General features: G+C 54.1%; 1 protein-coding gene across 3 annotated transcripts in view; it reads right to left on the minus strand.

The window, feature by feature from the left end:
* Nucleotides 1-12243: 12243 nt before the first annotated feature.
* MYT1 (myelin transcription factor 1) overlaps nucleotides 12244-24881 on the minus strand; it is a 79725-nt gene continuing 67087 nt past the window's right edge. For all 3 annotated transcript variants that reach the window (XM_050746044.1, XM_050746043.1, XM_050746042.1), the window contains 5 exons: nucleotides 22817-23038; nucleotides 17750-17841; nucleotides 17009-17112; nucleotides 14606-14749; nucleotides 12244-14182 (listed from right to left, as the gene is read on the minus strand). In XM_050746044.1, the coding sequence (XP_050602001.1) occupies nucleotides 14042-14182; nucleotides 14606-14749; nucleotides 17009-17112; nucleotides 17750-17841; nucleotides 22817-23038 (703 nt within the window). In that variant the 3' untranslated portion in view covers nucleotides 12244-14041. The remainder of the gene's footprint in view (nucleotides 14183-14605; nucleotides 14750-17008; nucleotides 17113-17749; nucleotides 17842-22816; nucleotides 23039-24881) is intronic.

Consider the following 24881-nt stretch of genomic DNA (forward strand, 5'->3'; position numbering starts at 1 on the left):
CGTGAAAACAAGGGTTACAAAATTTGGAAAGAAGAAATGAAACTGTCTTTGTGCACAGGTGATAAGATTAACTGTGTATTATACCCTGAAGAATCTCCAGTAAAACTCCTAAAACTAAGGAGTGACTAGAGCCAGGTTGCTGGATACAGCAGTCCCCCCTTATCCTTAGGGGATACATTCTAAGACACTGTCGGGGATATGTACCAAACCCTATAGTACATATACGAATGCTTGAAACCAGGGATGGAATCAAACCCTATATATATTATGTTTTTTCCTGGATCATCTATGATAAAGTTTAATTTATAAATTAGGCATAGCAAGAGATTAACAACAGTAACTAATAATACAGTTGAACAATTATAACAATATACTGTAATAAAAGCTACATGAATGTGGTCTCTCTGTCACCACAGAGAGATTAATGGGCAAGTAGTGTATATGGCACGGATATGCTGAACAGAAAGGTGGCGCATATACTGGGTAGCATAGAGCAGGACGGCACGAGATTTCATCACACTACTCAGAATAGCACACAGTTTAAAATTTATTAATTATTTCTGTAATTTTCCAATTAATATTTTTGAATTGTGGTTGACTGCAGGTAACTGAAACCATGGAAAGCAAAACCACAGATGGGGGACTACTATGTAAGGTTAATAAACAAAAGCCAATTGCTTTCCTATAGACCAGCAATGAATGATTGGAATTTGAAATTAAAAATACAATACTGTTTACAATAGCACCAAAAAATGGGATGCTTAGGCGTAAGCCTAACAAAATAAGTACAAGGTCTATATGTGGAAAACTGCCAAACTCTCATAAAAGAAATCAAATATTTACATAGGCAGATATTCCATGTTTATGGAGAGGAAAACTCAGCAGTGCTATCAGTTCTTTCCAACTTAATCTGTAGATTCAATGCAACACCAATCAAAATCTTAGCAAGTTATTTCATGGATATCAACAAACTGATTCTAAAGTGTGTATGGAAAGGCAAAATGCCCAGAATAGCCAACATAATACTAAAGAAGAACAAAGTAGGAGGACTGACACAACCAGGTTTCAAGACCTGTAAAGTTACAGTAATCATGACAGTGTGAGGTTGGCAAAAGAAGAGACAAATAGATCAATGGAATAAAATAGTAAGCCCAGAAACAGACCCACACAAATACATTCAACTGTTCTTTGACAAAGGAGCGAAAGCAATTAAATGGATAAAGAATAGTCTTTTCAACAAATGATTCTGGGACAACTGAGCATCCACATGCAAACAAAAAACAAAAAAACTAGACATAGATCTCAAACTTTTTATATAAAAGTTCTACAAGATAATATAGGAGAAAATCCTGGTGGTCTTGGGTTTAGTGATGACTTTTTTGACAAGTCAAACATACAATCCATGAAAGTAAAATTTGGCAAGGTGGATCTTGTTAAAATTAAAATGTCTGCTCTGTGAAAGACACAAGTCTTACCTTATGGTTTAGCATTTGCACTCCTAGGTGCTTACTCAACCACTATGTCCATGCAAAAAGGTGCACTTAGATTTTTGTAACAGCTGCATTCACAGTTTCCAAAAATTGGAAACAACCAAGATGTCCTTCAATAGGTAAATGAATAAACAAACTCATACATGCTAAACAATAGAGGATGAATCGGTGATAAAAAGAATGAGCTCTGAGCCATGAAAAGACAAGGAGGAACCTTGAATGCTTATTGCGAAATGAAAGAAACCAGGATACAAAGGCTACGTATTAACACTATATGATTCCAATGATAAGACATTCAGGAAAAGTGAAAACTGTAGAAACTGTGAACAGATCAATGGTTGCCAGGGATTGGGGTTGAGGAGAGGGAGAGATGAACAGGCAGAGCACAGAGGATTTTTAGGGCACTGAAACTATTCTGCATGATGCTGTAACGGTGGATACATGTTATTATGCTTTTGTCAAAACCCATATAACTATCCAGGTGCGGTGGCTCACGCCTGTAATCCTAGCACTTTGGGAGGCTGAGGCAGGAGTATTTCAAGACCAGCCTTGGCAACACAGCGAGACCTCGTCACTACAAAAAAAAAAGAGAAAAAGAAAAAAAAAATTAGCCGGGCATGGTGGCACAGGCCTGTAATCCCAGCTACTCAGGAGGCTGAGGTAGGAAGGATCGCTTGATGGAGGTGGAAGCTGCAGTGAGCAGTGATTGTGTCACTGCACTGCAACAGAGCCTGAGCCTGTCTCAAAAAAAGAAAAAACCCACAAAACAACAACATCAAAACGTGTAACTGCAACACAAAGAGTGAACCCTAATGTGAACTATAGACTAATTAACTATTAACTAATAGTTAAATAGAATAAATAACTATTAACTAATAACTATAGTTAATAGTAATGCATCAATATTGGTGTATTAGTTGTTACAATGTACCATAGTGATTCAAGATGTTAATAATAAGGAAAACTGGGTACAGGAGAGGGGTTTATGGGAACTCTTTGTACTATCTGCTCAAATTTCCTGTAAACCCCAAACTGTTCTCAAAAATAAAGTTTGTCATTTATTTTAAACAATGAAAGATTTTTCTCAGACATGCAAAGCTAAAAGAATTCATTAGCAGACCCACACAATGTGAAACGTTAAAGGGAATTTTTCAGGCAGATAGCAAATGAAGCAGATAGAAGAGTAGATCTACATTTGAAAAAGGACACTGGAAATGAGAACTCCATGGGTAAATACGTAAGGTTAATTTCTTTCTTTTTTTTTTTTTTTTCGAGACGGAGTCTCCCTCTGTCGTCCACGCTGGAGTGCAGTGGCTCGATCTCAGCTCACTGCAAGCTCCGCCTCCTGGGTTTACGCCATTCTCCTGCCTCAGCCTCCCGAGTAGCTGGGACTACAGGCGCCCGCCACCTCGCCCGGCTAGTTTTTTGTATTTTTTAGTAGAGATGGGGTTTCACTGTGTTAGCCAGGATGGTCTCAATCTTCCGACCTCGTGATCCGCCCGTCTCGGCCTCCCAAAGTGCTGGGATTACAGGCTTGAGCCACCGTGCCCGGCCAGTAAGGTTAATTTCTTAGCATGTCTCAGCTCTGGCTAAGGAGGCAACTTCTCATTTAATTTACCTCCGTGATGTTTGTTTGTATGATGTACAATGTTGCTTTTGCAATGACAATTTAATTTTTTTTTTTTTTTATCCTCTAAGGGTTTTACAAGTGCCCTATTCTTTCTCTTTTTTTTTTTTTTTTTTTAATGAAGTCTCACTCTGTGACCCAGGCTGGAGTGCAGTAGTACGATCTCTGCAACCTCTGCCTCTCGAGTTCAAGCGATGCTCCTGCCCCAGCCTCCCAAGCAGCTGGGATTACAGGTGCCCGCCACCATGCCTGGCTAATTTTTTTTGTATTTTCAGAAGAGACAGGGTTTCACCATGTTGGCCAGGCTGGTCTCAAACTCCTGACCTCAGTGATCCACCCGCCTTGGCCTCCCAAAGTGCTGGGATTACAGGCGTGAGCCACAGCGCCCGGACAGCACCCTGTTTCTGAGGAGGAGCTCCACTCCTAAGTACCAGACAGTGGCTGCCTTGCCATTTCCCTGCTCAGTACTTGGTGTTGTTCAGGGGTGGCTGAGTCAGGACTGGCTAGATGAAGGGGAGTCAGAATAAGACACTCTGATAGATGATGTGTCAGGGGTTCTCCCCGCCATGCAAGCAGAAAGCAGTTCACAAGGGAATTGGGTGAATGTGTGGAGAGGCCCCTGCAGCAGCTGCCCTACATCCTCAGCCCCTTCCCTGCCACTCTTCCAACGTCTCCTGGGTGCTTTTTGCAGTCCAGTGAAGGGGCAGGTCTCACACCCACTGTAGGTGTCCTGGACCTCTGAGATACTTACCCACAGTCTCATCAAACACAGGTTGGCTTTGTCAGGGCCGCAGGGGCAGGGGCCAGAACTCCTAGAGAATGGCCTTACGCCTGGTCTCCCTTGCCTCTGGTTGGGGCTAGGGGGCGGGGGGGCGCTCATATGAGGAATTTACTGCAAGGTGTCACTGCTGCACAGCTGCTTTCTTGGGAGGAGACAAACTGGGTCATCTGGAAGGGGAAGTCGTTCTTCTCATTTTAAGCCCCGTAGCCAGAGAATGGAATGAGCCAGTCTGTTTTCCGACATCTGTCAAGGCTTTGCTGCGATTCACGCCACACAAGCGACAGCAGTTTGATGCTGATCTGAAAATACCGGTAAACTCAAGTGTATTCACATACATAAAATGGTTGGGAATGATTCTCAAAAATTATTTCTCATCTTAAAATGACCACTTTATGTGGGCATAGGGAAGAGGTCTGCGATGGCCAATTTTATATCAACTTTGCTGGGCCTATGTAAGAGGTACATATGTATCCCCTATTGGTTCTGTTTCTCTGGGGACCCTGGCTAACACAGGGTCCTCACAGAGAAGTGGGGTCAGACCCAGGGCCCAGAGCCCTGTCCACAGGAAACCTGAGGTGGGAGTGCCTTGAGCTGACACCCACACTTCTTAGGATGTGGGACCCAGGGTTCTTGGTGACATTGCTGTCGTAACAGGAACTCCCCTGTGCCAGCTCTTCCTCCACTCCCCACTCCTCACTGCCTCTTGCGAATTGTGAAAGGAAAACCTGGAGGGGAACGTGCGAGTGGGTATTGGCCTTGAAGAAGAAGGGGCTGCCCCAGAAACGTCTTACTGCAACAGGTGGTGGAACAGACTAGTCATGAGGATGAGGTGGTAGCAGAGGATGTTTTCACTCCCTGGGCACCATGTGGGTGGCAGCTGGACCTGGAGGTGCAGACAGGAGGGCCTTGGGTAGCACTCCCGAACCAGGCTGGGCTGTTGTCAGACATCTGGTAGCCAGCAACCCACCAGGGTCAGACCTCGAAGCCAAGAGGGGTGGCTGGTATAGATGGGAGATGCAGGGATGTCCCTGAAGTGTCATAGGTGGGTGATCTGGGACCCAGTGCACCTTTGCAGGATGGCTTTATGTGGCAGGCAGGGGTGCCAGGCACAGGGAGAGGTCCCCAGTTGCCAGCTGTCTGGAGAGTGAGCTCCAAGTCAGCTTCTCCCGGGCAGTCCAGTCCTGAGATCTGGGTGAGGATATGCCATGTGGAGCCCCCTGCCCTGTCTCAGCACTCATCCAGATGTCCCCAGTGACTTGAGGCCAGCCCTAGACTCCCCCTCCCTCCCTCCACTCAGCACTGTTTGCCTGCAAGGGCAGATTGCTCTCTTGACCCTGGGCATCCAGGGTTAGTATGACAAGACCCTCATCTCGGGGATCTTGTAGAGGCAAATAAACCAGAAAACACATCCGCAAGGTCACTCCACTGCCCCAAAGCCCCAGTGTTTGCATCTCACACAGCGTCAAAGTCTGGCCATGGCTGAACTCCCTCATCCCTCATGACTCCCGCTGCCCCGCCCCTTGGCCAGCCCCACTGGCTGGCACCCTTCCTCCCTCCCACCAGGGTCCCTGCCCCTGTCCCAGACACCCCTAGGCCTGGCCTACGCCTCCCTCAGCTCAAGTGCAAATCCCCTCAGGAGGGGCATCCCTGACCACATTGTGCCCCATTTTTTCTCCATGATTTCTCTGTAGCTCTCTTCACCAAATATGGAGGCAGATGAGGCTGGAGAATCTGACTCCATTTCGAGGAGCCTTAGTGGTCTCCAGCCAGTCCTACCTGCCCTGGGGAATGATCAGATTGTCCCCGGAGGCAATGACATCTACCTGGCCTCCCCTGGCCTCCTCTTCAGGCATCCTGACTGGGGACCCAGATGGTTCCCAACTCTCCTGAGGCTGGAGCAACCCAGCAGTGAGCGCCCATCTTTCCCTGCCCAGGCAGATTCTTCCAGGCGCCTCCTGCCCTTCCCACTGGACTAGGGACCATAGGAGCCCCTTCTCCCTTGGCCCCTTGGATACCCACTGGATCCTACTGTTCTGTGAGGATCTGCTCTTCTCCTCCTGGATATGCTACAGACACCATCATGTGGTTCCCAAGGCACCAGCTCTGGAGTCAGGGGCCTGCAGGCAAACCTGTGTGGCTCTGAGCAGCCTTCTGGGCCTCCCTGGGCCTTGGTTCCTTCACCTGCAATGATGGGGACAGTCCTATTGCCTGTATCACAGGTGGCTGAGAGGTGGAAGGAGCCCATATGTGTAGAAAGGGATAAGATTCAACAACGGGGCTGGGCGCGGTGGCTCAAGCCTGTAATCCCAGCACTTTGGGAGGCCGAGACGGGTGGATCACGAGGTCAGGAGATCGAGACCATCCTGGCTAACACGGTGAAACCCCATCTCTACTAAAAAAAAATACAAAAAAACTAGCCGGGCGTGGTGGCGGCGCCTGTAGTCCCAGTTACTTGGGAGGCTGAGGCAGGAGAATGGCGTAAACCCGGGAGGCGGAGCTTGCAGTGAGCCGAGATCCGGCCACTGCACTCCAGCCTGGGCGACACAGCGAGATTCCGTCTCAAAAAGAAAAAAAAAAAAAAAGATTCAACAATGGTCAGTCTTTTTTCTCCTTATGTGCTCAGAGCTGAGCCAAGTAGGCCTTCTACATGGGGTGGGAGTTAGGGCAGTCATCATGGAGCCCTTCTAGATTTGGTGCCTGATGTGTTCTGAGATTATCCACCCCCCAGGGGTCCCAAGCAGTGGCCCAGGGGGATACGGGGTGGAACCTGTAGCACTTCCGGTTGGTCTTTCCTAGGCAGCAGGGCTGGTTCTCACATGGCTCCTCACCATCTTTAGCCATAAACGTTACCAGGTCTGACTTCTGCTATTTTGACAACTTCTACAGAGAGAGCGGTGACAGGATTAAACACAAGGAAAACACTTTTGACAGTGAGTGAAATCAACAGGCAAAGGTGTGTCTAATTTGGCAAAAGGTGCCCCATGAGCAGAGATGAATGTGCCCCATGAAGAGGGTTCGCTGGGTGCTGGAGTGGTGGCTGCAGTGTGCTGCTCAACCTCCTGCTCCTGGGCTCCTGTGGGGGGGTGGCAAGGCTTCACAGGCACCCCTTCCCCTCCAGCAAGGTTTCTCATCCTGGGGGTGGTGGGTGCTCAGGGATGGTTCTGCAGGGCTGAGACTGTGCCACATCCTTCAACTTCATGGTGCTCCCAGTGAACCCCTCAAGACCTACACTGGCTCACGAGGCTGCCAGGGGTGTGGCCAGCTCTCAGGAGCTACAGTCAGCCCAAGTAGACAGCTCAGCGACACTGCGACGCTAGCTACTGGGAGGGGCTCTCTAGGAGCTCAGGGGAGTCGCTGTGTCCACATGGTGGGCAGGGCACAGACTGTGCTGTTGTACATGTATCCCTGCATGGCTTTCCCCAGGATCCAAAATAACCATCCCTTCTTCCCCCACATCACACACCTGCCCTTGTCAGAGCTGCTCTATGGTTGGCCCCATGCGGTGGCACAGCAGAAGCTGGGTGCTCCCCAGGGCATTCACATTCACGTGGCACATCAGGCAGCTGTGCTTAGGGGCTCTCGTGTGGCCATGTGACCTTCGGCTGCGTGAGTGAAGTCCGGGGCTGATGGGGGTTGGTGTCTTGCTGGGCCCAGAAAGGACCAGGTGGGAGTAGCGGGCAGGCGGTTGTGTTCACCCAGGCATGTGTCCTGATGCCTCTGGGGCATCCAAGTGCACACCCAGGAGGTACTAGAGCCAGGGAAGAAAGGACTGGGGGACAGTATGGGAGTTCTCCGCACACAGCAGACATCAGCTTTGGGAATGAGGAGAAAGGGGCTGGGACAGCCCCGATGCAGCTGCAGGGTAGGGTGGAAATCAGGAAGGAGGAGAGGCCAGGAGCACATAAGCAGATGGGAGGAAGATACAGTAGAGGGAGAGGAGGAGGGAGCCACAGCAGGTGCCGGAAGAGGAGAGGCCAGGCTTTAGAAAAGTCAGCACACACGGAGACCTGCATGCTGAAGACACTGAGAGGAAAGGAAGAGAGGCAGAGACAATGGGAGCAGCCAGGAGGGGTGGTGGGCTTGGGGTGCAGTGAGGGCCAGAGTGGCTCAGAGCATAGCTCTGCCAAAGGTCAGCTGCCTGGCATCAGCCCAGGCCACCCACGATCATGGATAAGGGTGCCCTTGTGAAGACTTAAGACTATTAAGAGAAGTCCACACTCCACCTCCATATTTTAAGAATGGCAAAGGGAATGGCACAGAGGCTATAACCCCTGGGAGCATGGATGGCCTGTGTTGCAGGATTCACAGTCAGGTGATGGTTAGGAGACCCTCCACATCCATGTCTTTAGCAGCCTCTGAGAGGCCACCAGCTTCAGAGAGACAGAGTGGTTAATAGGAAAATCTCGCCTGAACTTGAGGCTTCAATTACTCACGGGGTGTTGTCGACCCAGCACTAAGCTGACTTCCCGTCTGTTCAGGCAGACAGTCGTGTGCTCATCAGCTTGAAGCATACCCATTCAGGTAAGGAAAGCAGGTGTATATGTGTATTTACCTTTGTTGTCTCTTACACCTGGCTAAAATGACAGATTTTAAGGCATAAATCGGCAGGAGTGAGGAGATGAAATTGCAACAAAGCAATTTAGAAGCCAGAAAATTCACAGATGCAAAATAAATGGGCTAGAAGACCCAAAACACTGAATTCTGGCCAGAGTGTAGAAAGTTCAGAACCAACACTGTCCACACCTCAGAACCCCCCAAGAACTGGTGGTACCAAATTCTGCTGGAGATGGGAAAGGACGACTGGGAGAAAGTGTTTCGGGGGCCAGTAGCCCCCTTCCCCAGAACTCCACCCTGACTCTGAGAGCCAGGCAAACACTCCCCTCCCTCTGGATGAAACCTTGAGCTTTATTCTCTGGATATGGTAAACAGGAGGGTCTGCAGGCTGGTAGAGAAGGCCTAGCTGTGGGGTCCCATACCAAAAATAAATCCTAAGAGAGCACATGCCTGTGACTCTAGACACTTTTTCTCCCAGCTCCCAGTGGGCTGGTGGCCCAGCCAGTGCCTCAAAGCAAAAAGTGAGAGAATCTTGTTGGGGGTGACCAGCTCATGCCATTATCAAACTGTGGGATTGTGCAGCTTTCTAACATCATGGTAACAGCCTGTGGCCCCTAGCAGGAACATCATAGTCCCCATCTCTCCAGCCAACTCTCATGTCCCCCAGAATGATTTTACCTCAGCTTGCTGAGGGGACGCTGCAGACTCGGTCTTGCTCACACCCACCCCTGCATCTGCTGTGCTGATGTGAAGGGATACAGCTCCAGGCCACTGGTCTCCCTGTCACAAATGGGGCCTCGCCAAAGGGGACCCCCAGGAGCCCTTCCTCATAGTTGAACAGGTTCTGCATAACCCACTAGTAGGCACTGGCACCTGCTCGGGCCCCCAGAGCCAGCAGTTGGAGCCGTGAAGGCAGATCAAATGTCCTCCACAGGTGCTACGGACCCTGTCTGACTACAACAGAGGTTGGAAACTCAGTCCAGAATTTCTAAGAATTTGTCAGTGAAGATGGATCCTTTGTTTGCATATCAGATGAATGCTCCAGGACTACCACCAGGGCCAGATTCCAGGGAGGTCAAAAGCATGTTGACAGTTTAGGCTGAATGTGACTAGAAGCCCCAAGTCCAAGTCTTACTCTAGGAGCACTAGAGCTCCACCTGACACAAAAGTACAAAAATGAAAAAGGGGAGAAGTCACTTTTTTTTTAAAGCTGGCTTGCATTGGCTTTTTGGCCTTGTATGCCAGCTTGAAAAAAAAAAAAAAAAAAAGAATCCATTGCCTTACATAACTGGGCAGTTCAAGGGTGGAGTGCCTTCAGACATGGCTGGGTCCCTGAGCTCTGAAAAGATCATCAGAGAGCTCTCTTCTCCTCCACGTCTACCTCCATTGTCAGCTTTGCCCACCTCCAGAATGTCTGAACTCTCTCCTATTACTGATGGCTTCCTCCTGTGGCCAGGAGAGAGAGCCCAGGCAAACCCCAATTCCATACCCCCAAGCCTAACAACCTCAGCAGGAAAACTTTTTCTCCCTGACCCTAAGAAAAGACTCCTGGGAAAAACTTCAATTTGCAAATGACTGGTCATGTGGGAAGGGGCAAGATAGAGTGACTTAGACCTTCTAGAAACACACATGGAGGCGGTAAGCAAGGGTAGTTTCAAAAGGAGATATTGGCTAAACTGACACAAGGGGGGCCCCACATGTGGTATCAAGGAGAGACCAGAGATGGATGACTCCCTTCCTGCCCACACGCTCCCAGGAGGGCGCATGATAGAGCTCACCAGGAATGACTCCCAGGAGGGTGCATGATAGAGCCCACCAGGAAAAGCTCCCAGGAGGGTGCATGATAGAGCCCACCAGGAATGACTCTCAGGAGGGTGCATGATAGAGCTCACCAGGAATGATTCCCAGGAGGGCGCATGACAGAGCCCACTGGGAATGACTCTCAGGAGGGTGCATGATAGAGCTCACCAGGAAAGGCTCCCAGGAGGGTGCATGATAGAGCTCACCAGGAAAGGCTCCCAGGAGGGCGCATGATAGAGCCCACCAGGAATGACTCTCAGGAGGGTGCACGATAGAGCCCACCAGGAATGACTCTCAGGAGGGTGCATGATAGAGCCCACCAGGAAAAGCTCCCAGGAGGGCGCATGATAGAGCTCACCAGGAATGACTCTCAGGAGGGTGCATGATAGAGCCCACCAGGAATGACTCTCAGGAGGGTGCATGATAGAGCCCACCAGGAAAAGCTCCCAGGAGGGCGCATGATAGAGCTCACCAGAAATGACTCCCAGGAGGGTGCATGATAGAGCCCACCAGGAAAGGCTCCCAGGAGGGCGCATGATAGAGCTCACCAGGAATGAATCCCAGGAGGGTGCATGATAGAGCCACCAGGAATGGCTCCCAGGAGGGCGCATGATAGAGCTCACCAGGAATGACTCTCAGGAGGGTGCATGATAGAGCCCACCAGGAATGACTCCCAGGAGGGTGCATGATAGAGCCCACCAGGAATGGCTCTCAGGAGGGTGCATGATAGAGCTCACCAGGAATGACTCCCAGGAGGGTGCATGATAGAGCCCACCAGGAAAAGCTCCCAGGAGGGTGCATGATAGAGCCCACCAGGAATGACTCTCAGGAGGGTGCATGATAGAGCTCACCAGGAATGATTCCCAGGAGGGTGCATGATAGAGCCCACCAGGAAAAGCTCCCAGGAGGGCGCATGATAGAGCCCACCAGAAATGACTCCCAGGAGGGTGCATGATAGCCACCAGGAATGACTCTCAGGAGGGCGCATGATAGAGTCCACCAGGAATGACTCCCAGGAGGGCGCATGATAGAGCCCTACAGGAATGACTCTCAGGAGGGCGCATGATAGAGCCCACCAGGAAAAGCTCCCAGGAGGGCGCATGATAGAGCCCACCGGGAATGACTCTCAGGAGGGTGCATGATAGAGCCCACCGGGAATGACTCTCAGGAGGGCGCATGATAGAGCCCACCAGGAAAAGCTCCCAGGAGGGTGCATGATAGAGCCACCAGGAATGACTCTCAGGAGGGCGCATGATAGAGTCCACCAGGAATGACTCCCAGGAGGGCGCATGATAGAGCCACCAGGAATGACTCTCAGGAGGGTGCATGATAGAGCCCACCAGAAATGACTCTCAGGAGGGTGCATGATAGAGCCCACCGGGAATGACTCTCAGGAGGGTGCATGATAGAGCTCACCAGGAAAGGCTCCCAGGAGGGTGTATGATAGAGCTCACCAGGAAAGGCTCCCAGGAGGGCGCACGATAGAGCCCACCAGGAATGACTCTCAGGAGGGTGCATGATAGAGCCCACCAGAAATGACTCTCAGGAGGGTGCACGATAGAGCCCACCAGGAAAGGCTCCCAGGAGGGTGCATGATAGAGCCCACCAGGAAAAGCTCCCAGGAGGGTGCATGATAGAGCCCACCAGGAAAGGCTCCCAGGAGGGTGCATGATAGAGCCCACCAGGAAAGGCTCCCAGGAAGGTGCACGATAGAGCCCACCAGGAATGACTCTCAGGAGGGCGCATGATAGAGCCCACCAGGAAAGGCTCCCAGGAGGGTGCATGATAGAGCCCACCAGGAATGACTCTCAGGAGGGTGCATGATAGAGCCCACCAGGAAAAGCTCCCAGGAGGGTGCATGATAGAGCCCACCAGGAATGGCTCCCAGGAGGGCGCATGATAGAGCCCACCAGGAAAGGCTCCCAGGAGGGTGCATGATAGAGCCCACCAGGAATGGAGACAGTGTCCTCCCCACAGACCACAGCACCGACTCACAGTCAGAGTGGACTTTTATTAGGAAATCACCCTGCAAACACACCATGGAGTGCTGTGGGTTCAACGCGTTTCCTGAGGAAGGAGGGTCACAGTATTGGAGCTGTCGGAGGGATGGGCGGCACAGCCTGTGAGCCCAGCGGCGACTCGAGGCTGCCTGCGGCCGGCACCCCCTCACAGCAACAGGACTCCACCGCAAGGGCCGACACGCAAACGCGACACGAGAAACATGCCCAAGCACACACATCTGCGCTACGCTTAAATAATAATAAATACAGAATTCCATTTGCTGTTATCCGTGCTTGAAACAAAAGGAACCCAAAATGGAAAAAGAAAACCAAAACATCTTTCTCTCCACTGGACCAAGGGAAAAAAATCCCCAAATTATCAAAATTCCTCAGTTACAAAATACTTTTTTAAAAAATTCCATTATTAAAAGAATAAATAACAAAATATATAAAAAATAACTTGGTTGCATCAAAATTATAACTAGGAGTTATATCAAGATTTTTTGTGGCCTACATTATAGTCAAATAGTTATTTTTGCTTTGAATTCACTTTTCCCCTCTTAGGGTGCCCTGGTGTGGGGTCTAGTTGAAATAGTATAAAATTAATAAATAAAAATGTTAAATAAATAGCAAACGTTAACATAAGAGGTTGTGAATATAAATACATCTTGACAAAATTAAATAATTTACAGAATAATTAAACTAACTACTTTTTAATTTTTTCCAGGAAGTGCAATTTCTCTACTTTTAAATACTAACTTGGAATTGCAGTCACAACTGACTTGGATTCTATTTACACAGTAGGAACATTGTGTTTTTAACACACTAAATTAAAATGTACCCTTTTTTCGCATACTGGATGGATCTAAAAGAAGTGAAACCTTGGTGGTCTCCTGTTAGGAATTTACCCTCTGGCCTTGATGATGCCATTGCCACCTCCATCGCCATGGATGCAGAGGTCAAGCTTGGCCACGACCCGGATAATGTGGCAGTGATGGGTCAGGGGTCCGGGTGGATGCACAGAAGCCAGAGCGGTCCCTGGACGTGGATCCCAGACCCAGGGTCTAAAGGCTGCAGCCCCAACAGGGAGCTGTGACCCAGGGCCACACACATCTCCAGAGCCTCAGCGCGCCAGCTGCCCCCAGACACTAGGCTGATTTTCAGGAGTCTCCCAGGTTAAAATTCCTTGACCTGACAGGGGCTGCGATGCTTGTCAACTGTCCGGAGTGTCCTCTGGGAGGCACATTCCTAACTTTCCCTCTGGGACAGAGCTTTGTTCCACCCTTAACACAAAACTGAATTAAATGAAAACAGAAAACGCACTTGATTCAGCCGCCCTCACTGAGCACAGGCACGCTGCCCCGGGCATGTCCTCCAGGCCAAGATGCCACTCACACCACCCGCCCACCACGCTCACGGCTACCCTCCCAGCCTCGACAGACAAAGGAATACTGTGGTTGCAAACTCCAAAACTTCCCTGAGAACCTTGTCCATGAGCTTCCACTGGAGACTTTGAGCTGCTCTTCAGATTTCTTTCAGAAAACAAAAATAAATCACTTTGTAATTCTTCAGAGCCCCTGTGCGCACAGATGGGGCCGCCACGGCCCCAAGCCTGGAGGGAGCATCGTGGGAGAGGCTGATTTCCAGCCATCCCTTTGGATAAACCCACCCGAGGCCACACCGGGCCGCGAACGGGAAGTCACTGTGAGTTGGGCATCCCCACGGTGTGGGGCAGGGCGGGGGAGGTAAACGGTGTGGTGGGCTGGGACACTCCTGGGTACCACACGGCCTAGACCTGGATGCCCCTCACAGCCTGCTTGATGCTCTCCAGGAGGTCCTTGTTCTCCGGGTTCTGGTAGCACTCCTGGTTGGAGTACATGTCGGTGAGGGTGCTCACATAGGCATCGAAATTCTGTTCGCATATTGGCTCCTAGAGAACAGAACCAGGTTAGCAAGCCCCATCCATGCAGTGGGCCCCACACCAAAGAACCTGATGTGGGAGCATCAAACCTGTGCCCCCGTGTGACCTGAGACAAGCCCGTACCAACTCGGGGCAGCACTGGCTGCCCTGCCCTGGTTGCTTTGAGTGTTTCTCTCTGCAGCCATCCCAGCAGTAGCCTCTCTGCTGATGGAATCACCATTTTGCTTCGGATTCATTAGCTACTCAGGAGGGCTAAAGCCACCATAGCCAACCAATGCCCAGGCCATTCGGGGTAGAGAGAATCTCCACCAGGGCACAGGACCCCTAGGGCAGGACCCAGAGGCAGAGGGGGTGGGAGATGCCCTGCCCTCCTGCTTTCCGGAGAGACCCTGGGGGGCAGCTGTGGTGCCGGCAGGTCTGTGTGCTGCCTACCATGTGTGGAAGGCGGATATTGGCGAGACTTTGGATGAGGGCCTGGCTCAGGCCGGACAGCTCCAGAAACAGGGCTTCATTCTGCTCCTCAATGAGCTTGTTCTCCTCCTCGATGTTCTTCAGGTTCTTCTCCATGGAGGAGATCTGTGCCAGAGAGAGGTCTGAAGTGCTGCCTGCCCTTGGCCCCCATCCTCCTGGGAGTCCTCCTGGGCTGCCTCTCACAACCCTCTGGGAGAATGCAGAACCCTGGGGTGGGGGAAGGGGCAGGGACCCTGCCTTCCTGTAAGTGTCCTGCCACAGGTGAGGGGCTGCCAGAGGAGAGAAAGGCAAGGGCCCTCTGGAGACATGGCCTGACTCCAGGGAAGCCAGGAAGGGGCTCGTGTGGCACGTCTCCCTGTACCATGCTTTCCAGATGGAACCGAAACCCTTGTGCAGCAGAGGTCCCCCTCCTGGTTTTCTGAGCCCCTCTGTCCTGAGGGGATGGGGTGGGACCACAGACTTCACAGCGCCCTGTCTCAGCTTCAGACTCCACCTGCTGTGGTCTTTGCTTCACCATGCTTCCTGCTCCTATCTGTAAGACGGGAATCACTGCACCCACCCTGTGGGGTGTCGGACAGCCTTTGGGTCTTCCCCTCACCAGAAAGACCAACAGAGAGCCTCCTCAGGGCCTCCCAAGCACGTCTTCCCCAGGCCAACCACAGACAAGTCTTCTCACTTCCCCACCACGGCGGTGAACCTGCCTAGGGCTGCGTTGGCCCTGAGGCCTTTGGTGTCCAGGAACAGCCGCCAGCCATCTGCAGGGAGCCGTGGGGGCAGAGGCTACACTCACAGAAAGACAGTGTGGGTGACACACGAGGCAGGAGTGGTGAGCTCCTTCCTGGGAGGCTGTGGATGGGGTCGAGCACGCTTCTTCTGCCGCCTGGCGACAAGCATGTGGCTCTGAAAGGGTTGCATGGGAGACAGGGACCTGCCTTCCCTTTGCCTTTGCCCTTCTGCAGAGGACACCACTCACCAAACTCCCTCAAAGGGACAGGGGCTTCTGAGTCCTTCCAAAGGGATGCCAGTAAAAGGTAATAATTTGTCTTTAAAAAGATTTGTTTTGGCAAATAAAGAGAAATCAGAGGTGCTACCCCAAGGACACTGACACTGATGAAGGCTCTGAGGACTTTGAGAAGGGGAGGAGCAGGGAGCACAAAGTGGGACACCCATACCACAGTGCATCTCCACACTCGGAGACACCAGGAGGGGATGGGGATGGCTCTGCCAGGAGGGCCGTCACCCCTTCTCTGTTGTCACTGCCTATGAACCTGGGGGCACGCAGCATTGACATGTGCATGACAACGAAAATCCTTCCTGATCCCCGTGGGGTGATGCTATTTTTATACAGGCTCTTGAGTAACAAGCGGTCAACGTGAGCCTGTTTGCCAGTAGAGACAAGAGCAGAGTAACGAGACACATGGGGCTGGAGTATGTCACTCATTTTCTGCCGCCTTGGTGGAGGCCGCCGTCTCCCCATCTGTCCCTGCCCAGAGGGGCTCTGCCCAAATTCCCTGTGGGACCTGGTCACTTCCTTGTCCCTTTGTCCCTCCAGCCGTTAGGGGCACAGTTATGTGTGCCCACTCCCCCACTGCGGCTGCAGACTCCACTCAGTAGCCACAGGTGAGGCATGCTCTTATTTTCAAAATAAGATCTTTAGTGTTTTTCTTTTATTTTTCTGATTACAAATGCTCATTTTAGGGAAATCAGGAAATATGACACAAACATTTGAAGTAATTTGTAATCCTATTCCTCAGCAACAGCAGCTCTCATTGACCACACTTACTCTGGATCAGGTGCTTATGCTAAATGTTTTCCTCATAGAAATGCGTTCATTGTACAATAACCAGGAGTAGAATCCTGTTCTTACCTCCATTTACGGAGGAAAAGGCTGAAAGGTTTGTCAGGTCCCTCAGCTGGTATGTGGCTGTGCTGGGGAAGAAACCTGGCTCCAGAGGCCTGGCTCTAAGGCATCACACTCATGGACTACTGGTGCTCACAAGACCAGTAAGCCTAACGGGACCACTAGCCTTGACAGGACGAATTCTAATGAGAGTAAGAGAGACAGTGCTGCTAATCTTAATGGGACTAGTATTATTAATAGTATTATTAACGCTAACGAGACCACAGCCCTAGTGGGACAACCAGCTCCAGCGACCCGCCGGCACTCACAGTGTGACTTCACAGACACCACAACGTGAGTGGCCAGCACGTCCTAAGTGTGCCTGTGTGCCAGGCACTGCGCTGTCCGTCAGCTCAGCCCTGACGGCAACCTTGATGAGTGCCGACGGATGCCTCACTGTTCCCACGATGAATGTTTGGGTTGGGAAGGCAAAGAGCCCAGGAGTGGGGGGCAGCACCACCTACCTGTGACTGCAGCTGTACCATGGCGGCCTCCATCTCCGAGTTGGACTCGTTCAGGTCTCGGATCTCCTGGTTCAGCTGCTTGATCTCCTCATCATTCTCCAACACTGACCCAGTGAGAAACCTGAGCTGTGGCTCTGGGCCTCAGGCAGGCCTGGGCCAAAGTGCTGTGGGGAAGCCTGCTTTCTAGATGGAACTGCAACCCCCCGTGCAGCAGAGGTCCCCCCTCCTGGGTGTCTGAGCTCATCTCTCTGGGGCTCACACCCCACATCGCGTGCTGGAGAAGTCTGTCTTGAAAATTCTGAGATGAGTGTTTATGGTTTGCCTCCTGAGCTGGGTGGCAGGTGGAAAGGCTTAAATCTCTTTGGGAGATATTAATTGCTACATTAAAGATGGAAGTTTGTTCAGGCGATGCTGAATTTCCTCACCTAAGTGGGAACGAGCCTCACCTCTCCACAAAATCATAGCATGTGGGCTCCACTGGACTCTGATCCCAGTGGTCACCAAAGCCACAGGTTACAGCAGGCATGACCTCCTGAGGGCCAGGGGCCCCAGACACAGGTGTCAATAGCTGCAGAGCCAAGGTCCAAAAGGCTGTCAGCTCAGGTCAAGGGATCTGCCTCTGCCATGACTCATTCCAGGAGGGGCTTCATCTCTCTGCCTTCTTCCCACCAAAAAGGTGCACAGCTCTCTCTCACCCGGGCACCCAGTCATGAGCAGGGAAATTCAGGAAGCCATGCTTACCATCGCTAGTCTTGAATTTTGGACTGAGGACCTCATCCCCTGAGAGTTTTCCCTTCTTTCCAGCAAATGTTGCTCTGGGACAGCCTGACAAACTGGAAGCAGAGGCTACATATCATTCACCAGCCCAGGGTCACCCACCACGGCCAGCCCAGAGTCGCATACCACGGCCAGCCCAGGGTCACCCACCATGGCCAGCCCAGAGTCACATACCACGGCCAGCCCAGGGTCACCCACCACGGCCAGCCCAGGGTCACATACCATGAACATCCCAGGGTCACCCACCAGGGCCAGCCCAGGGTCATATACCATGGCCAGCCCAGGGTCACCCACCACGGCCAGCCCAGGGTCATCCACCACGGCCAAACCAGGGTCACCCACCACGGCCAGCCCAGGGTCACATACCACGGCCAGCCCAGGGTCACCCACCACGGCCAGCCCAGGGTCACATATCACAGCCAGCCCAGGGTCACCCACCACGGCCAGCCCAGGGTCATCCACCACGGCCAACCCAGGGTCACCCACCACGGCCAGCCCAGGGTCACATACCACAGCCAGCCCAGGGTCATCCACCACGGCCAACCCAGGGTCACCCACCACGGCCAGCCCAGAGTCACATTCCACGGCCAGCCCAGGGTCACCCACCACGGCCAGCCCAGGGTCACATACCATGAACATCCCAGGGTCACCCACCAGGGCCAGCCCAGGGTCACCCACCATGACCAGCCCAGGGTCACATACCACGGCCAGCCCAGGGTCACCCACCACGGCCAGCCCAGGGTCATCCACCATGGCCAGCGTAGGGTCACATACCACGGCCAGCCCAGGGTCACCCACCACGGCCAGCCCAGGGTCATATACTATGGCCAGCCCAGGGTCACCCACCAGGCCAGCCCAGGGTCACCCACCATGACCAGCCCAGGGTCATATACTATGGCCAGCCCAGGGTCATCCACCATGGCCAACCCAGGGTCACCCACCAGGGCCAGCCAAGGGTCACATACCACGGCCAGCCCAGGGTCACCTACCACGGCCAGCCCAGGGTCACCTACCATGACCAGCCTAGGGTCACCCACCACGGCCAACCCAGGATCACCCACAAAGACCAGCCCAGAGTCACATACCACGGCCAGCCCAGGGTCACCCACCACGGCCAGCCCAGAGTCACATACCACGGCCAGCCCAGGGTCACCCACCACGGCCAGCCCAGAGTCACATACCACAGCCAGCCCAGGGTCACATACCACGGCCAGCCCAGGGTCATCCACCACGGCCAGCCCAGGGTCACCCACCACGGCCAGCCCAGAGTCACATACCACGGCCAGCCCAGGGTCACCCACCACGGCCAGCCCAGGGTCACCCACCACGGCCAGCCCAGGGTCACCCACCACGGCCAGCCCAGAGTCACATACCACGGCCAGCCCAGGGTCTCCCACCACGGCCAGCCCAGGGTCACCCACCACGGCCAGCCCAGGGTCACATACCACGGCCAGCCCAGGGTCACCCACAAAGACCAGCCCAGGGTCACCCACCACGACCAGCCCAGGGTCACCCACAAAGACCAGCCCAGGGTCACCCACAAAGACCAGCCCTGGGTCACCCACCACGGCCAGCCCTGGGTCACCCACCACGGCCAGCCCAGAGTCACCCACCACGGCCAGCCCAGGGTCACGCACCATGACAAGGCCAGGGTCACACACTATGGGATAGTCTAGGGGTCACCACGACTAGTTTGGGGTCAGACACCATGACCAGCCCAGGGTCACATACCATGAACATCCCAGGGTCACCCACCAGGGCCAGCCCAGGGTCACCCACCATGACCAGCCCAGGGTCACATACCACGGCCAGCCCAGGGTCACCCACCACGGCCAGCCCAGGGTCACCCACCACGGCCAGCCCTGGGTCACCCACCACGGCCAGCCTAGAGTCACCCACCACGGCCAGCCCAGAGTCACCCACCACGGCCAGCCCTGGGTCACCCGCCACGGACAGCCCAGGGTCACCCGCCATGGACAGCCCAGGGTCACATACCACGGCCAGCCCAGGGTTACCCACCACAGACAGCCCAGGGTCACCCACCATGACCAGCCCTGGGTCACCCACCACGGCCAGCCCAGGGTCACCCACCACGGCCAGCCCAGGGTCACCCACCACGGCCAGCCCAGGGTCACCCACCACGGCCAGCCCAGGGTCACCCACCACGACCAGCCCTGGGTCACCCATCATGACAAGGCCAGGGTCACACACTATGGGATAGTCTAGGGGTCACCACGACTAGTTTGGGGTCAGACACCATGACCAGCCCAGGGTCACACACCACGGCCAGCCCAGGGTCACCCACCACGACCAGCCCAGGGTCACATACCACAGCCAGCCCAGGGTCACCCACCACGGCCAGCCCAGGGTCACGCACCATGACAAGGCCAGGGTCACCCACCACGGCCAGCCCAGGGTCACACACCACGGCCAGCCCAGGGTCACCCACCACGGCCAGCCCAGGGTCACCCACCACGACCAGCCCTGGGTCACCCATCATGACAAGGCCAGGGTCACACACTATGGGATAGTCTAGGGATCACCACGACTAGTTTGGGGTCAGACACCATGACCAGCCCAGGGTCACACACCACGGCCAGCCCAGGGTCACCCACCACGACCAGCCCAGGGTCACATACCACAGCCAGCCCAGGGTCACCCACCATGGCCAGCCCAGGGTCACGCACCATGACAAGGCCAGGGTCACACACTATGGGATAGTCTAGGGGTCACCACGACTAGTTTGGGGTCAGACACCATGACCAGCCCAGGGTCACATACCACGGCCAGCCCAGGGTCACCCACCACGGCCAGCCCAGGGTCACACATTATGGGTTAACAGAAAGCATGTCCACCTCACCTAGATGACCCGGAGGGCCTAGGTGGCCTCCCTATGGCCAAACTGGGTTCTACGGGGAAACAGAAGCTACATCTAGGCAGGGCAGAGGCTGGGAAGGGGACACTCCAGAGCTCACCTCACCTGGCACAGCCATCGCTGGCCCTACCTGATACTCGAGGGGCCGGGGCAGTGGTGCTCTGGGTAAGGCTCCCTCTGGGGTCTGAGGTCCACAGGACCCGCTTGCCCGTGCTTTGCAGCCCGGACCTCCCAGAGGAGCCGGTCCTGGCTGACTCTGCCTCTGAGACACCCTCTAGGATGTGGTGGTAACGACAATCACAGATCACTCCTCGGATACAGACACTCGAGCAGAAAAAGGCATTAAAATTGTACATTCTCGGGCATGATTTCCTTTATGAAGTGATTGTATCCACACCATAAGTAAAGGTTGATTGAGGCAAGTGAGACGTCCTTAGGAAGCCCAGCCTGAGTCTCTGCCCACCTGACCCTGGCTGCAGCGGCCTCCTTTAGTGGCCCTCTCGGCCTCTGCGACTGTGACCGTGCCAGCTGCCCGTGCCAGATCTAGTCTCTCCTCTGCCTTCTGCCAGGCCCCTCACTCACAGTGAACGCTGAGTCCTTGCCAGCTGGCAGCCGGATAAGCCCTGGCCCAGAACTTTCTACCTCATTTCCTTTCGCTGCCTCTCCCTGGCTCCAGCCCCCCAGCACCTCCAACCTCGTCCAGCGGACCAGGGTGTTCCCAGCTCCAGCCACCTCACTGAGGCCTTGTGCCCCAGACACCTGAGGCCAAGCTGCTACCTCCTTCTCAAAGAGGACTTCCTTGTCCTCTTTGTCATTTACGTATTTATTTGTTTATAGGCTGTCCCACCTACTCTGCCCCAAATGCACTCTACAAGGATAAGGGTTAGTTGTCCTTTTCTTCTCTGCTCTCTCTCCAGGGCTGGGTACATGGTGCAAATGCTTTCGTTGAATGAATGAGTTAATTAATCTTGTAGGGGAGGAAGGAAGGGAAAAGGGAGGGGAGGTGAAGAAAAAGAAGAGAAGGTGAGGAAGGGAGGGAAGGGAAGGAGAAGGTCAGGGGGAAAGGGAGGGGAGAGGAAGAAGGGAGGGGAGAGGAAGAAGGGGAGGAGAGGGGGTGGGGAGGGGAGGGGAAGAGGAGAGGAGGGGAAGGGGAGGGGAGAGGAGGGAAAAGGGAAGGGGGAGGGGAGGGGAGGGGAAGGGAGGGGAGGGGGGGGGGAGAGAGAGGGAGGGGAGAGGAGGGAAAAGGGAAGGGGAGGGGAGGGGAAGGGGAGGGGAGGGGAGAGAGGGAGGGGGAGAGAGGGAGGGAAGAGGGGAGGGGGAGGGGAGGGGGAGGGGAGAGAGGGAGGGAAGGGGAGAGGAAGAAAAGGGGAGGGAGAGGGGAGGGGAAGGGAGGGGAAAGAAGGAAATGGGGAGGGATAGGGGAAGGGAGAGGGGAGGAAAGGGGAGGGAAAGGGAAGGAGGAAGGGAGGGAGGAGAGGAAAGGAGGGAGAAGGGAGAGGAAGGAGGAGGGAAAAAGGGGAGGGGAGGGACAGGGGAGGGAATGAGGAGTCAGCATTGGCCCTAGGCCCAGACACAGGGTTTCTGATGGGACCAGGCACTTATTGTCGCCATAGGACACACACAGGAAGTGGGGGCTGGTGAAGCAAGGTCCCTCAGCTCCACAGCAGGTGTTGGAGGGCAGGTGAGAGGTGGTGAGTGCTGCCCAGGCCACTGCCAGACAGTGAGGGGTCGCCAGCTCCTTGCAAAGCAGGCAGGGGTCTCTGCCCAGAGTTCAAAGAAGAGGTGTGCATGGGAGAGACAGGGCAAAAGGTGTAGGAGACACACTTTTCCTGAGAAGTTGTCAGCCTGTTAAGAGAACGTGTCAGACCCAGGGCTCTGCTCATGTGTGGCCTCTGTGTCCAGCATAACACCCAGCCTGGAAGGGCTCCATCAGGATGGGGAAGGGTGGCTTATGAGGGAAGACGCATGGTGAAGACATAACCAACAGCATCACCTGGCACAACAGACCCGCCAGCCTCCCCCATCCGCTACCCATGTGGCCTGGCCTTTCCCTTGAGAAACTTCGGTCACACGGAGCCCTGGTCTGGCTTCAGCCCCAGGCCCCAGGCAAGGGTCCCTACTGACTGCAGAGGGGCAGGGCCGGCAGGCACAGTTACCTCCGGTGGGTGAGGAAACTCCCATTGGCGTGGCCAGAGCCGTCACAGCCCGGGGTGGGGCAGGTCGGTCCTTCATTCTTCAGGGACTTCCAGGAGAATGACGAGCCATTGAGGGAACCTTCCTTCTGCCTGCGGGCGGCCAGTGGGCAGCCGGACGCGCTCCTGTGAGAGGCGTATTTTCCACTGATGTGACCAAGCCCCACACAGCCTGGAACTGGGCACCTGGGCACAGAAAGGCCAGGGTGAGTACAGGGGCGAAGGGTTGGGAGGAGAAGCCTGGAGACACTCCCAAGCCAGACACGAGGGAGCCCAGCATCACACATTAAAGGACTTCTGAGTGAGGCAGGGAGGGCAGCTGAGGTCCTGGAGCCTCAGGGAAGAACCTGGCCCTTCCGGGCTGAACATGAAGACTGCAGGGCCACGCTCCGTCTTCCGCCTTGGCCTCACAGCCCCTGTGTGGCTGGAGTCTCCGCAGCCACCTTCTTTCCATGCTATGACCCTGGGCCTGGGGGCTGCCCTCAGGTTCACTCCGGGCCTTGCTGCTGGAGTCACTTCTGTGTCACTCAGCAATGTGGAGCCATGTTGTCAGCTGAGACCACCCAGAGGCTACTCCCTGGGAGCTTGCATCACGCATAGGCCTGGGGGCCTATGGATCCATGAGAATGACAAGGTACCCTAAGCAGGGGAGCTCAGGGACAGCAGGGGCCTGTCACCCCACAGCCTCCCAGACTGAGGCCAGTGCAATCGGGGGGCAATGCCCATAGATGTTGCAGCTTTGCCACAACTGAGATCTATGTTCTAGAAGGAGGAACACAGACCTCATGTGGGGGAGACTCACTAGGATATCCCATAATCACTCCTGCCTGAGGCTGGCCTTAAATGGTGATTTCCTTTCCTTTGTTCTGGGTATTCCAGGAGAGGGATAGAGGCCCTTATGAAAATAACATAAATTCAGATTGGCAGATGCCTTGAGCACAGTGTGGGTCGGAGACAAACAGGACAATGACAATGCAGAGGGCCCAGGCCCAAGACCTCTGTGAGTGTCTGTCCCCACTGCCTCAGGGAAGGACCTGGACCAGGATTTGGGGATCTGAGGGACCACGTCATCCAGGAACCCACTCCAAACCTAGGACAAGATCTTCAGTCTGCAAGGCTCATTCTTATCTCTCCATCAGTGAAACTCATCCAAATTACCATTTGTCACACACTCACAGTGATGATTACCTGGCAACACAAGACCCCAAGAGAGGACATTGCACCATTTACAAAGAGATCCACGGGGATACAGGGAAGTCACAGTCAGCGCAGGAAGCGCTCCGGACGGTAGCGGGGGCGGGGGCAGTGGCAGAGGCTCCTGCTGCAGGGGTGAGATGGGGGCACAGAGCTGTGCTACTCGATGGGAGGTCAACAAGGCCTGGGCAGGGAGGGCAGCATCCGGCTCCTTGCCCCACACTGGCCTCATCTCTGAAGCTGCCATTTCGGGCACTTCCCAGCCACCTCGGCCAGGGCCCTGCTTTCTCTCTCCACAGGCCCCTCTCTGGATTCTTTTCCCTTTGTTGCTCATCCCACCCACCCAGCCCTCAGAAACTCACAGGACATTCCCTGAGCCAGTCCAAGGCCGTCTCAACCCCATCCAGAGTAGAGACACTGCCAGCGGCCCCTATGGGGGCTTTGGGAAGTTCACATTCAATGTCCAGCCCCCCTCAGACGGGGATGCCTCCCAGCCATGGGGCCCTGGGGGGCACCTGTGCCAGGCACAGCCGACCCTGAGGTGAGGACCTGGGCTGGGAAGAGGCACTGGCCAAATGGGAGGTGGCTCTTCAGTTACTCTACATGGTCGAGTCTGAATTATTATTATTATTATTGAGATGGAGTCTCACTCTGTTGCCCCGGCTGGAGTGCAGTGGCATGATCTCGGCTCACTGCAACCTCCATCTCCTGGCTTCAAGCAATCCTCCTGCCTCAGCCTCCCAAGTAGCTGGGATTACAGGCGCCCGCCACCACACCCAGTTGATTTTTGTATTGTTAGTACAGATGGGGTTTCACCATGTTGGCCAGGCTGGTC

This window comes from Macaca thibetana, chromosome 10 (genome assembly GCF_024542745.1).
Source record: "Macaca thibetana thibetana isolate TM-01 chromosome 10, ASM2454274v1, whole genome shotgun sequence".
NCBI classification, from domain to species: Eukaryota; Metazoa; Chordata; class Mammalia; order Primates; family Cercopithecidae; genus Macaca; species Macaca thibetana.